The sequence below is a fragment of the Bolinopsis microptera genome, chromosome 12 (assembly GCF_026151205.1).
Source record: "Bolinopsis microptera isolate Bmic1 chromosome 12, MBARI_Bmic_1.0, whole genome shotgun sequence".
Classification (NCBI taxonomy): Eukaryota; Metazoa; Ctenophora; class Tentaculata; order Lobata; family Bolinopsidae; genus Bolinopsis; species Bolinopsis microptera.
In genome coordinates this window covers 4040536-4055868 of record NC_087083.1, presented here as the reverse complement: position 1 = coordinate 4055868, position 15333 = coordinate 4040536, and the positions used below count along the sequence as shown (strand labels likewise).

Here is a 15333-nt window from a genome sequence, read left to right as displayed (position 1 = left end):
ATCTAAAGAGTCTTTTGGCACATTTAAGCTCAGATTTGGCACAAATCGTGCACGCAAATAAATAAATAAATTAAGAACTAAATAAATAAATAAATAAATAAAATTTTCCGGGTGACGTCATTTAATCTAGTTCCCATTCCATTTGGCCGGCCTGCATTTAAAATATGGTTTGTTTCATGGCGTTTCATATCTCACATTATTTTAATCTTATATTTTCATAGCGCTTGCTTATCACTTATTTAAATATCATGCCATATTGTGCATTACTTGTTACTCATCTTGATCATATCTTTGCGCATACACTTCATTCATAATCTAGCTATCTTGTGCACTTTCATTTTATATGATTGCGCTTTATTATCTTTCATAACATAATCTTTGTCATACATAGTGCATTTACTTTAATATCATTGCATACAAATACTTTCATATTGCGCATATTTATTTCTTATTACATATCATATTGTGCACTTGTTATTCATTATCATTGTTTCATTGTCAATCATAATATAGTTATACTGTCCTAGTACTCATACTTCATATATATATATACTTTATTTATAGTAGTTCCTTCAAATAATGTTCATCATACATAGTAGCCTTGTTACTACTTATCCTTATTTACTAACATAATTAAAATTCCAGCTAATTAATTCTTTATGTTGATGGAATATCTAAGGAGAATATCTAAATATACACATTTACTACAGTACATATAAAGGACAGTGTCAATCTAGGAATTAAACTTCCGTATCATCCTGACCATCCCGGTCAATTGGGCCCTCATTAACTGGGATCCGTCCTCTGGTGCGATCGACGCATTTACTTATAATTAATTCTACTATAATGTACCTCCAGATTAGATACCATACGGCGATGCTTTGTACGTTGCTAATAATAGCAAATATAATCGTAAACTTACTTTGTCCGAATATTCCAAATAATTCCCGCCAATTGGATTTTACATTTCGTTTTTCCGTTTTATCAATCGTCAAATGGTTAATTTCATTTTCCATTTCCTTCAGGATTAAATCGCTAATATCATGGTGCTTCAATTCAGACGTATTATATATCCAATTTTGAAAATCTTGAGACATGGGTATTCCAGTAAGTTTCACTCTGTCTATACTTTCTACCTTTGAAAGGTTTACCCTCATTTCGTGTAACCCATGAGAACTTTGAGCGAGAATCGTATTATTCACCATCATATATTGGTTCGTAGAGTTGTGACAATCTATCTCTATTGCGGTAGGCATTATCATGTTATACTTAGGATCTACATAGCCCTCAATATATTCATCATTTTCCGGCAGATTATATTCTATTTTAAACCCGTTATAACACCTGTTGGTGTCGTTTATGAATCGATAATGTTGAATTTGCAGACAAGGATAAATCATTAACAATTTTCCGACCAATTTAGCCTTTACATCCGTCCTATTTAACTTCCATTGTACGTAATCAGTTGGATCGATTTTCGCTAGGATTCTCTCAGTCCCATATATGTCGTTGTACACGTTACACAAATACTCCGTTTGCGCCAACGGACTTTTAATTAATTCCAAAAGATAATTAAATTTATTGACGAGTTCCTCTCTTATTGCTTCGATCGCATTTTCATTATTCGAATTTACATTTTCAAGATTAAATTGATACGGGGCTGGGCTTCCCTTTATTTGGAAATCCCTATCGATCCAAGTGTTACCCGGATTTTTCTCCGGCAGATTAAATGACATGCTCAACTCGGGTACGAGTAGCTTATTTTCGATTTGTGTTGCATTGAACTGCCCCACAGGCAAATAAGCCCTTTTTACATTTTCAATCACGTTCCAAGTGACGTGTTTTCCGTTATGCGTTAGACAGTACCCTGAACTATAGTCGCAACCCTCCATATTTGACAAAGAGGACGTAAATGTATCCTCATGATTCGCTATTACTACTCCATCCGAGAAATAACAAGATGTCGTAGTCTTAGATCTGTGTTCCAGCCATTTGAAGTCACATTTAAAATTATTAACCAATTTCGTCTGTCCACATCGCTACCTGTGGGTGTGATGTTTTCATATTCAGGTTCCAGATTGGTCCTTTCCTCTTGCCTCTCTGATTTTTTACAAGTTTCTTCATTTTCGCTTCTTGTTTCCTTTTGAGCTCTAGATCTGTCTTCTTCTTGCTTCTCTGATTCTTTACAAGTTTCTTCTTTTTCTCTTCTTGTTTCCTTTTGACTTTTAGATCTGTCTTCTTCTTGCTTCTCTGATTCTTTACAAGTTTCTTCTTTTTCTCTTCTTGTTTCCTTTTGACCTCTAGTAGACATTGTCCAGTTCAGCCATTTTATTGAACTTGATGTTTCAATGATTGAAGTTTGATGTTTCAGTAATTGAAGCTTGATATGAAGAGATCGTCAATTCGAACCAGGAGGGCACCAGTTTTGGCTACTGCCGTTGTGGTTTATTTATATTTTTTATTTTAGAGCTTTTAATCAGTCTCAATTTATGGTTACTTGAACACAATTGATAGAGTCGTATAACAAGCCTTCAAATATAATAATACTTCCATTAATTCATTAAATAGATACCTTCGGAGATAAGGTTCATATACTGAGAGTCTTTTTATATTTCCGATTTGAATTGAACTTGTAGCTTATTAGAGAGCTACGTCGAATTGTAACTTGTTGCTATCGCAACTAAAATTCAGATATAGTCGGGCAGTGTTGTTACCGTTAGGACGCATCGAAACACGGCTTCTAGATCGCCGATGCGTGGCCTCGTTAATGCTCAATTGAAACTAATCAACACGGAACTATGTACCCTATATCATTTGAAGGTCCGTATATTTTGAAAGTTTTTCCGGACTAATGACCAACACCCTGGATCATTTGAGTAGACCCGTTATCGGTGTTTTATATTTTGAAAGTTTCACTGGACTAATGACCAAAGTCACTGTAGCTGTGCCTTCTAAGAGTTTTACGGGTTAATTCAATTAACTGTTTCAATCCGTAAAATAAATTTGACTTGAAGGTATACTAAAACTTTGAGTTCTCAAGAGAAATGGATTCGACAAATTCAGCCAAATGAACGGAACTTTAGCAAAGAACCACCTATAATTAAAGAGTCTTGTTGGTCCGAGAGGCCAACACTTCGGCACTTGAAACCTCTTCAAACCTCCCCTGATTTATTTATTATTGATATTGTTTGATTGTGCCGTAAAAATAAATATTTGTTTTATTAAATATTTGTTTTATTATAACTAGTTTTGTCTTAAACATAGGGTTTACACGCGGATCCAATTACACGCGATACACTATACTATTCCATGTAAGGTCTGATCAAGTAGCTTGAGCTCTGGTGACGTAGTCGTATGAATGGGATCGCGTGTCCGAGGATTTACGAATCAAGATCACGTGATATGATCAGCGGTCACGTGATAGGACCGACTGTCACGTGACCTCAGTTATCCCTTATATGGCGCAAGTAGCTGCAATTGATCAGCTCTTAATTGGACTACAATCCTTGACAGGCCTATAAATACCCAATTATAAATGAACAATATCTCATTCTACAGTATGATGAGAGCGTAAAGAGATTGCTTCCCAGAATCAGCACAATTAAGGGAACAAGATGTTGGAATTTGAATTATTCATCTTCCACCCGTAGTCCCTATATAAGGGGGAATCTCAGAACCTGAGATGTTCACTAATATTTATATTAGGTAAATAAATAATAATAAATAAATTTATAAATGTTAATTATTTACTTACCTCGCTTCCAAACAGGATTACACTTCTTTTTTTTCTATTTTTTTTAAAGAGAGACTGGGCCAAGATAGCCCACGAGAGGATAGCATTGAGATGCTCTGCCTACCTCGGGGGTGTGGCAACTCTGGGAAAGGTTGCCGGTGAAATCAGAGTGAATGGTGGAGGATTTGGGTGCTGGGTTTGGAAAATTAAAACGAGACGAGACAGCATATGAGATAATACCTTAAGTCACCCCGGTCTGACCCAGCTCTTCCGGCGCATTTAAGCGTTTGGTGCGGTTTGCGAAATTGACAATCGTGGTGATGTGTTGGTTGTCGAATATGTCATTGACAGAGAGGTAGTAGTCCTGGAAATATTGACCTCTAATTTGGGCAAAAGTCCGGACATTATCCAAGGAAGTGTGAGACAGTTTCCTCTCCGTCGCCGCACATAGGACAAGCACTGGTGTTTGATTTGCAAATGGTGTGAAGGTGTTTGTTTAAGCCGCAGTGATCCGTGATGAGGTGAACTGCAGTTCTGTAATCTTGTCTGTTGTTGCTGTGTGTAGTGTTGAGGTTTTTGATGAAGTTGGCGTGCTTGTGGCCGAGTGTCAGTTTGGTGTGTCTGGGACCGTCAGTTAACCAAGTTTCCTGGATTACACTATTAAACACTGTTGTCCCTTTTTCATTAAATTTCCCGTGTTTAAAACTTTCCTTGTGTTTAGAATCAGACTCAGACGAGGAGGAGAACGGAGGAGAATATAATGCTCCAGTTTACAGATCTCCTCAACACTCCAGCTCGTGGCTTTCTCTCTCGTTTGACATACAGCAGGTTAGACAGGGTAGTTACACGTGACTGAACTAGTTGTTTCCTGCAACTAACCACAGGTTAGACAGGGTAGTTACACGTGACTGAACTAGTTGTTTCCTGCAACTAACAGCAGGTTAGACAGGGTAGTTACACGTGGCTGAACTAGTTGTTTCCTGCAACTAACCACAGGTTAGACAGGGTAGTTACACGTGGCTGAACTAGTTGTTTCCTGCAACTAACAGCAGGTTAGACAGGGTAGTTACACGTGGCTGAACTAGTTGTTTCCTGCAACTATCAGCAGGTTAGACAGGGTAGTTACACGTGGCTGAACTAGTTGTTTCCTGCAACTAACAACAGGTTAGACAGGGTAGTTACACGTGGCTGAACTAGTTGTTTCCTGCAACTAACCACAGGTTAGACAGGGTAGTTACACGTGGCTGAACTAGTTGTTTCCTGCAACTAACAGCAGGTTAGACAGGGTAGTTACACGTGGCTGAACTAGTTGTTTCCTGCAACTAACAACAGGTTAGACAGGGTAGTTACACGTGGCTGAACTAGTTGTTTCCTGCAACTAACAGCAGGTTAGACAGGGTAGTTACACGTGGCTGAACTAGTTGATTCCTGCAACTAACCACAGGTTAGACAGGGTAGTTACACGTGGCTGAACTAGTTGTTTCCTGCAACTAACAGCAGGTTAGACAGGGTAGTTACACGTGACTGAACTAGTTGTTTCCTGCAACTAACAGCAGGTTAGACAGGGTAGTTACACGTGGCTGAACTAGTTGTTTCCTGCAACTAACAACAGGTTAGACAGGGTAGTTACACGTGGCTGAACTAGTTGTTTCCTGAAACTAACAGCAGGTTAGACAGGGTAGTTACACGTGGCTGAACTAGTTGTTTCCTGCAACTAACCACAGGTTAGACAGGGTAGTTACACGTGGCTGAACTAGTTGTTTCCTGCAACTAACCACAGGTTAGACAGGGTAGTTACACGTGATTGAACTAGTTGTTTCCTGCAACTATCAGCAGGTTAGACAGGGTAGTTACACGTGACTGAACTAGTTGTTTCCTGCAACTAACAGCAGGTTAGACAGGGTAGTTACACGTGGCTGAACTAGTTGTTTCCTGCAACTAACAGCAGGTTAGACAGGGTAGTTACACGTGGCTGAACTAGTTGTTTCCTGCAACTAACCACAGGTTAGACAGGGTAGTTACACGTGGCTGAACTAGTTGTTTCCTGCAACTAACAGCAGGTTAGACAGGGTAGTTACACGTGGCTGAACTAGTTGTTTCCTGCTACTATCAGCAGGTTAGACAGGGTAGTTACACGTGGCTGAACTAGTTGTTTCCTGCAACTAACAGCAGGTTAGACAGGGTAGTTACACGTGGCTGAACTAGTTGTTTCCTGCAACTAACCACAGGTTAGACAGGGTAGTTACACGTGGCTGAACTAGTTGTTTCCTGCAACTAACCACAGGTTAGACAGGGTAGTTACACGTGGCTGAACTAGTTGTTTCCTGCAACTAACAGCAGGTTAGACAGGGTAGTTACACGTGGCTGAACTAGTTGTTTCCTGCAACTATCAGCAGGTTAGACAGGGTAGTTACACGTGGCTGAACTAGTTGTTTCCTGCAACTAACAGCAGGTTAGACAGGGTAGTTACACGTGGCTGAACTAGTTGTTTCCTGCAACTAACAGCAGGTTAGACAGGGTAGTTACACGTGGCTGAACTAGTTGTTTCCTGCAACTAACAGCAGGTTAGACAGGGTAGTTACACGTGGCTGAACTAGTTGTTTCCTGCAACTAACCACAGGTTAGACAGGGTAGTTACACGTGGCTGAACTAGTTGTTTCCTGCAACTAACCACAGGTTAGACAGGGTAGTTACACGTGGCTGAACTAGTTGTTTCCTGCAACTAACAGCAGGTTAGACAGGGTAGTTACACGTGGCTGAACTAGTTGTTTCCTGCAACTAACCACAGGTTAGACAGGGTAGTTACACGTGGCTGAACTAGTTGTTTCCTGCAACTATCAGCAGGTTAGACAGGGTAGTTACACGTGACTGAACTAGTTGTTTCCTGCAACTAACCACAGGTTAGACAGGGTAGTTACACGTGACTGAACTAGTTGTTTCCTGCAACTAACCACAGGTTAGACAGGGTAGTTACACGTGGCTGAACTAGTTGTTTCCTGCAACTAACCACAGGTTAGACAGGGTAGTTACACGTGGCTGAACTAGTTGTTTCCTGCAACTAACCACAGGTTAGACAGGGTAGTTACACGTGGCTGAACTAGTTGTTTCCTGCAACTAACCACAGGTTAGACAGGGTAGTTACACGTGGCTGAACTAGTTGTTTCCTGCAACTAACCACAGGTTAGACAGGGTAGTTACACGTGGCTGAACTAGTTGTTTCCTGCAACTAACCACAGGTTAGACAGGGTAGTTACACGTGGCTGAACTAGTTGTTTCCTGCAACTAACAGCAGGTTAGACAGGGTAGTTACACGTGGCTGAACTAGTTGTTTCCTGCAACTAACCACAGGTTAGACAGGGTAGTTACACGTGGCTGAACTAGTTGTTTCCTGCAACTAACCACAGGTTAGACAGGGTAGTTACACGTGGCTGAACTAGTTGTTTCCTGCAACTATCAGCAGGTTAGACAGGGTAGTTACACGTGGCTGAACTAGTTGTTTCCTGCAACTATCAGCAGGTTAGACAGGGTAGTTACACGTGGCTGAACTAGTTGTTTCCTGCAACTATCAGCAGGTTAGACAGGGTAGTTACACGTGGCTGAACTAGTTGTTTCCTGCAACTATCAGCAGGTTAGACAGGGTAGTTACACGTGGCTGAACTAGTTGTTTCCTGCAACTATCAGCAGGTTAGACAGGGTAGTTACACGTGGCTGAACTAGTTGTTTCCTGCAACTATCAGCAGGTTAGACAGGGTAGTTACACGTGGCTGAACTAGTTGTTTCCTGCAACTAACAGCAGGTTAGACAGGGTAGTTACACGTGGCTGAACTAGTTGTTTCCTGCAACTAACAGCAGGTTAGACAGGGTAGTTACACGTGACTGAACTAGTTGTTTCCTGCAACTAACAGCAGGTTAGACAGGGTAGTTACACGTGGCTGAACTAGTTGTTTCCTGCAACTAACAGCAGGTTAGACAGGGTAGTTACACGTGGCTGAACTAGTTGTTTCCTGCAACTAACCACAGGTTAGACAGGGTAGTTACACGTGGCTGAACTAGTTGTTTCCTGCAACTAACAGCAGGTTAGACAGGTTAGTTACACGTGGCTGAACTAGTTGTTTCCTGCAACTATCAGCAGGTTAGACAGGGTAGTTACACGTGGCTGAACTAGTTGTTTCCTGCAACTAACCACAGGTTAGACAGGGTAGTTACACGTGGCTGAACTAGTTGTTTCCTGCAACTAACAGCAGGTTAGACAGGGTAGTTACACGTGGCTGAACTAGTTGTTTCCTGCAACTATCAGCAGGTTAGACAGGGTAGTTACACGTGGCTGAACTAGTTGTTTCCTGCAACTAACACAGGTTAGACAGGGTAGTTACACGTGGCTGAACTAGTTGTTTCCTGCAACTAACAGCAGGTTAGACAGGGTAGTTACACGTGGCTGAACTAGTTGTTTCCTGCAACTAACAGCAGGTTAGACAGGGTAGTTACACGTGGCTGAACTAGTTGTTTCCTGCAACTAACAGCAGGTTAGACAGGGTAGTTACACGTGGCTGAACTAGTTGTTTCCTGCAACTATCAGCAGGTTAGACAGGGTAGTTACACGTGGCTGAACTAGTTGTTTCCTGCAACTAACCACAGGTTAGACAGGGTAGTTACACGTGGCTGAACTAGTTGTTTCCTGCAACTAACCACAGGTTAGACAGGGTAGTTACACGTGGCTGAACTAGTTGTTTCCTGCAACTAACAGCAGGTTAGACAGGGTAGTTACACGTGGCTGAACTAGTTGTTTCCTGCAACTAACAGCAGGTTAGACAGGGTAGTTACACGTGGCTGAACTAGTTGTTTCCTGCAACTAACCACAGGTTAGACAGGGTAGTTACACGTGGCTGAACTAGTTGTTTCCTGCAACTATCAGCAGGTTAGACAGGGTAGTTACACGTGGCTGAACTAGTTGTTTCCTGCAACTAACCACAGGTTAGACAGGGTAGTTACACGTGGCTGAACTAGTTGTTTCCTGCAACTAACAGCAGGTTAGACAGGGTAGTTACACGTGGCTGAACTAGTTGTTTCCTGCAACTAACCACAGGTTAGACAGGGTAGTTACACGTGGCTGAACTAGTTGTTTCCTGCAACTAACAGCAGGTTAGACAGGGTAGTTACACGTGGCTGAACTAGTTGTTTCCTGCAACTAACCACAGGTTAGACAGGGTAGTTACACGTGGCTGAACTAGTTGTTTCCTGCAACTAACAGCAGGTTAGACAGGGTAGTTACACGTGACTGAACTAGTTGTTTCCTGCAACTAACAGCAGGTTAGACAGGGTAGTTACACGTGGCTGAACTAGTAGTTTCCTGCAACTATCAGCAGGTTAGACAGGGTAGTTACACTGAACTAGTTGTTTCCTGCAACTAACCACAGGTTAGACAGGGTAGTTACACGTGGCTGAACTAGTTGTTTCCTGCAACTAACCACAGGTTAGACAGGGTAGTTACACGTGGCTGAACTAGTTGTTTCCTGCAACTAACAGCAGGTTAGACAGGGTAGTTACACGTGGCTGAACTAGTTGTTTCCTGCAACTAACAGCAGGTTAGACAGGGTAGTTACACGTGGCTGAACTAGTTGTTTCCTGCAACTAACCACAGGTTAGACAGGGTAGTTACACGTGACTGAACTAGTTGTTTCCTGCAACTAACAGCAGGTTAGACAGGGTAGTTACACGTGGCTGAACTAGTTGTTTCCTGCAACTAACCACAGGTTAGACAGGGTAGTTACACGTGGCTGAACTAGTTGTTTCCTGCAACTAACAGCAGGTTAGACAGGGTAGTTACACGTGGCTGAACTAGTTGTTTCCTGCAACTAACAGCAGGTTAGACAGGGTAGTTACACGTGGCTGAACTAGTTGTTTCCTGCAACTAACAGCAGGTTAGACAGGGTAGTTACACGTGGCTGAACTAGTTGTTTCCTGCAACTAACAGCAGGTTAGACAGGGTAGTTACACGTGGCTGAACTAGTTGTTTCCTGCAACTAACAGCAGGTTAGACAGGGTAGTTACACGTGGCTGAACTAGTTGTTTCCTGCAACTATCAGCAGGTTAGACAGGGTAGTTACACGTGGCTGAACTAGTTGTTTCCTGCAACTAACAGCAGGTTAGACAGGGTAGTTACACGTGGCTGAACTAGTTGTTTCCTGCAACTAACCACAGGTTAGACAGGGTAGTTACACGTGACTGAACTAGTTGTTTCCTGCAACTAACAGCAGGTTAGACAGGGTAGTTACACGTGACTGAACTAGTTGTTTCCTGCAACTAACCACAGGTTAGACAGGGTAGTTACACGTGGCTGAACTAGTTGTTTCCTGCAACTAACAGCAGGTTAGACAGGGTAGTTACACGTGGCTGAACTAGTTGTTTCCTGCAACTAACCACAGGTTAGACAGGGTAGTTACACGTGGCTGAACTAGTTGTTTCCTGCAACTAACCACAGGTTAGACAGGGTAGTTACACGTGGCTGAACTAGTTGTTTCCTGCAACTAACCACAGGTTAGACAGGGTAGTTACACGTGGCTGAACTAGTTGTTTCCTGCAACTAACAGCAGGTTAGACAGGGTAGTTACACGTGGCTGAACTAGTTGTTTCCTGCAACTAACCACAGGTTAGACAGGGTAGTTACACGTGGCTGAACTAGTTGTTTCCTGCAACTAACAACAGGTTAGACAGGGTAGTTACACGTGGCTGAACTAGTTGTTTCCTGCAACTAACCACAGGTTAGACAGGGTAGTTACACGTGGCTGAACTAGTTGTTTCCTGCAACTATCCACAGGTTAGACAGGGTAGTCACACGTGGTTGAACTAGTTGTTTCCTGCAACTAACCACAGGTTAGACAGCGTAGTTACACGTGGCTGAACTAGTTGTTTCCTGCAACTATCCACAGGTTAGACAGGGTAGTTACACGTGGCTGAACTAGTTGTTTCCTGCAACTAACCACAGGTTAGACAGGGTAGTTACACGTGACTGAACTAGTTGTTTCCTGCAACTAACCACAGGTTAGACAGGGTAGTTACACGTGGCTGAACTAGTTGTTTCCTGCAACTATCAGCAGGTTAGACAGGGTAGTTACACGTGGCTGAACTAGTTGTTTCCTGCAACTAACCACAGGTTAGACAGGGTAGTTACACGTGGCTGAACTAGTTGTTTCCTGCAACTATCCACAGGTTAGACAGGGTAGTTACACGTGGCTGAACTAGTTGTTTCCTGCAACTAACAGCAGGTTAGACAGGGTAGTTACACGTGGCTGAACTAGTTGTTTCCTGCAACTAACAGCAGGTTAGACAGGGTAGTTACACGTGGCTGAACTAGTTGTTTCCTGCAACTATCCACAGGTTAGACAGGGTAGTTACACGTGGCTGAACTAGTTGTTTCCTGCAACTAACAGCAGGTTAGACAGGGTAGTTACACGTGGCTGAACTAGTTGTTTCCTGCAACTAACAGCAGGTTAGACAGGGTAGTTACACGTGGCTGAACTAGTAGTTTCCTGCAACTAACAGCAGGTTAGACAGGGTAGTTACACGTGGCTGAACTAGTTGTTTCCTGCAACTAACCACAGGTTAGACAGGGTAGTTACACGTGGCTGAACTAGTTGTTTCCTGCAACTAACAACAGGTTAGACAGGGTAGTCACACGTGGCTGAACTAGTTGTTTCCTGCAACTAACCACAGGTTAGACAGCGTAGTTACACGTGGCTGAACTAGTTGTTTCCTGCAACTATCCACAGGTTAGACAGGGTAGTTACACGTGGCTGAACTAGTTGTTTCCTGCAACTAACAGCAGGTTAGACAGGGTAGTTACACGTGGCTGAACTAGTTGTTTCCTGCAACTAACAACAGGTTAGACAGGGTAGTTACACGTGGCTGAACTAGTTGTTTCCTGCAACTAACAACAGGTTAGACAGGGTAGTTACACGTGGCTGAACTAGTTGTTTCCTGCAACTAACCACAGGTTAGACAGGGTAGTTACACGTGGCTGAACTAGTTGTTTCCTGCAACTAACCACAGGTTAGACAGGGTAGTTACACGTGGCTGAACTAGTTGTTTCCTGCAACTAACAACAGGTTAGACAGGGTAGTTACACGTGGCTGAACTAGTTGTTTCCTGCAACTAACCACAGGTTAGACAGGGTAGTTGAACGTGACTGAACTAGTTGTTTCCTGCAACTAACAGCAGGTTAGACAGGGTAGTTACACGTGGCTGAACTAGTTGTTTCCTGCAACTAACAGCAGGTTAGACAGGGTAGTTACACGTGGCTGAACTAGTTGTTTCCTGCAACTAACCACAGGTTAGACAGGGTAGTTACACGTGGCTGAACTAGTTGTTTCCTGCAACTATCAGCAGGTTAGACAGGGTAGTTACACGTGGCTGAACTAGTTGTTTCCTGCAACTAACCACAGGTTAGACAGGGTAGTTACACGTGGCTGAACTAGTTGTTTCCTGCAACTAACAACAGGTTAGACAGGGTAGTTACACGTGGCTGAACTAGTTGTTTCCTGCAACTAACCACAGGTTAGACAGGGTAGTTACACGTGGCTGAACTAGTTGTTTCCTGCAACTAACCACAGGTTAGACAGGGTAGTTACACGTGGCTGAACTAGTTGTTTCCTGCAACTAACCACAGGTTAGACAGGGTAGTTACACGTGACTGAACTAGTTGTTTCCTGCAACTAACAGCAGGTTAGACAGGGTAGTTACACGTGGCTGAACTAGTTGTTTCCTGCAACTAACAGCAGGTTAGACAGGGTAGTTACACGTGGCTGAACTAGTTGTTTCCTGCAACTAACCACAGGTTAGACAGGGTAGTTACACGTGGCTGAACTAGTTGTTTCCTGCAACTAACCACAGGTTAGACAGGGTAGTTACACGTGGCTGAACTAGTTGTTTCCTGCAACTAACAACAGGTTAGACAGGGTAGTTACACGTGACTGAACTAGTTGTTTCCTGCAACTAACAGCAGGTTAGACAGGGTAGTTACACGTGGCTGAACTAGTTGTTTCCTGCAACTATCAGCAGGTTAGACAGGGTAGTTACACGTGGCTGAACTAGTTGTTTCCTGCAACTAACCACAGGTTAGACAGGGTAGTTACACGTGACTGAACTAGTTGTTTCCTGCAACTAACAGCAGGTTAGACAGGGTAGTTACACGTGGCTGAACTAGTTGTTTCCTGCAACTAACCACAGCACAGGTTAGACAGGGTAGTTACACGTGGCTGAACTAGTTGTTTCCTGCAACTAACCACAGGTTAGACAGGGTAGTTACACGTGACTGAACTAGTTGTTTCCTGCAACTAACAGCAGGTTAGACAGGGTAGTTACACGTGGCTGAACTAGTTGTTTCCTGCAACTAACCACAGGTTAGACAGGGTAGTCACACGTGACTGAACTAGTTGTTTCCTGCAACTATCAGCAGGTTAGACAGGGTAGTTACACGTGGCTGAACTAGTTGTTTCCTGCAACTAACCACAGGTTAGACAGGGTAGTTACACGTGACTGAACTAATTGTTTCCTGCAACTAACCACAGGTTAGACAGGGTAGTTACACGTGGCTGAACTAGTTGTTTCCTGCAACTAACCACAGGTTAGACAGGGTAGTTACACGTGACTGAACTAGTTGTTTCCTGCAACTAACCACAGGTTAGACAGGGTAGTTACACGTGGCTGAACTAGTTGTTTCCTGCAACTAACCACAGGTTAGACAGGGTAGTTACACGTGGCTGAACTAGTTGTTTCCTGCAACTAACCACAGGTTAGACAGGGTAGTTACACGTGGCTGAACTAGTTGTTTCCTGCAACTAACCACAGGTTAGACAGGGTAGTTACACGTGGCTGAACTAGTTGTTTCCTGCAACTAACCACAGGTTAGACAGGGTAGTTACACGTGGCTGAACTAGTTGTTTCCTGCAACTATCAGCAGGTTAGACAGGGTAGTTACACGTGACTGAACTAGTTGTTTCCTGCAACTAACCACAGGTTAGACAGGGTAGTTACACGTGGCTGAACTAGTTGTTTCCTGCAACTAACAGCAGGTTAGACAGGGTAGTTACACGTGGCTGAACTAGTTGTTTCCTGCAACTAACCACAGGTTAGACAGGGTAGTTACACGTGGCTGAACTAGTTGTTTCCTGCAACTAACCACAGGTTAGACAGGGTAGTTACACGTGGCTGAACTAGTTGTTTCCTGCAACTAACCACAGGTTAGACAGGGTAGTTACACGTGGCTGAACTAGTTGTTTCCTGCAACTATCAGCAGGTTAGACAGGGTAGTTACACGTGACTGAACTAGTTGTTTCCTGCAACTAACCACAGGTTAGACAGGGTAGTTACACGTGGCTGAACTAGTTGTTTCCTGCAACTAACCACAGATAACCCAGCTTATTCCCCCTCGTCCCTACATTGTAGCCCCTACATTGCCCCTACAACTCAACTTTTTCAAATAGAAAGCTAATTAATACAGGTGGGCCAAAAGTGACATACGTTGGGCCATATACCACTCATTCGAGGATTCTGTCGCCAAAATTCGAATATTTAAGACCACGCCCATACAATATTAAATCACCTATATAATTGTTCTTTCTTAGCGCCCCAAGAATGGTAAATGAAGAAGCATTATTTGATATTTTGACCAACATAAAACTATCGTTAATTAAAATTTTAGAAGGCAATGCCTTCGGTTGATGGAAATCTAGCGTCCGCTGACCGGCGCAATTCTTGTTAGTTTTGCAATGATAATATTCATAAAAATAAACTATAATACTTTGTTGTATATATATATTTAATTTTGTTTTCATTTTATTGTTATCAGCAAAAAATTAACTACCCCTCATACCTCGCTAATTACCTCACTAATTACCTCACTAATTACCTCACTAATTACCTCAATAATTACCTCAATAATTACCTCGCTAATTACCTCGCTGATTTCCGCACTAATTACTTCACTAATTACCTCACTAATTACCTCACTAATCACCTCACTAATCACCTCACTAATCACCTCACTAATCACCTCACTAATTACCTCACTTATTACCCCACTAATTACCACCTCCCCACAGAGCAGAGTGTCACTAAACTGCACAGTCCCTCCTACTCCCGAACAGTCCCCATTACATGTTAACCCTACTGGTGAGCTGCTGCTGGAGATAATAAACACTCACATCTTTACTGTTATGGAGCATGAAGGAGATCCGGACACTTCCTACTTTTCAGTGTTAGTTAATATCTACTAATAGATCCCTAATAACATCTACTAATAGATCCCTACTACATTTGTGAAATTATTGAAAATTACTTGTGTTAGTATGTTGTAAAACAGGCGGTAGATCAGTCGAACTTAAAATTTGCGAGTACCTTAGCTTAGTTTATCTATTGTGGGGGGGGGGGTGTCACGTCCGTCTATGTCCGCTTGTCTCGGGTTGTCTCATAGAATCCAAAAAGGACAGGACATAGGCGGACATATGCGGACATAGGCGGACATAGACGGACATAGGCGGACATAGGCGGACATAGACGGACATAGGCGGACATAGGCGGACATTAATGGACACTTAAATTGCTAA

General features: G+C 42.7%; 1 protein-coding gene across 2 annotated transcripts in view; it reads left to right on the top strand.

The window, feature by feature from the left end:
* LOC134824420 (autophagy-related protein 2 homolog A-like) overlaps positions 1-15333 on the top strand; it is a 101645-nt gene that overhangs the window by 57007 nt on the left and 29305 nt on the right. For both annotated transcript variants that reach the window (XM_063836324.1, XM_063836323.1), the window contains exons 23-24: positions 4455-4561; positions 14830-14984. In XM_063836324.1, the coding sequence (XP_063692394.1) occupies positions 4455-4561; positions 14830-14984 (262 nt within the window). The remainder of the gene's footprint in view (positions 1-4454; positions 4562-14829; positions 14985-15333) is intronic.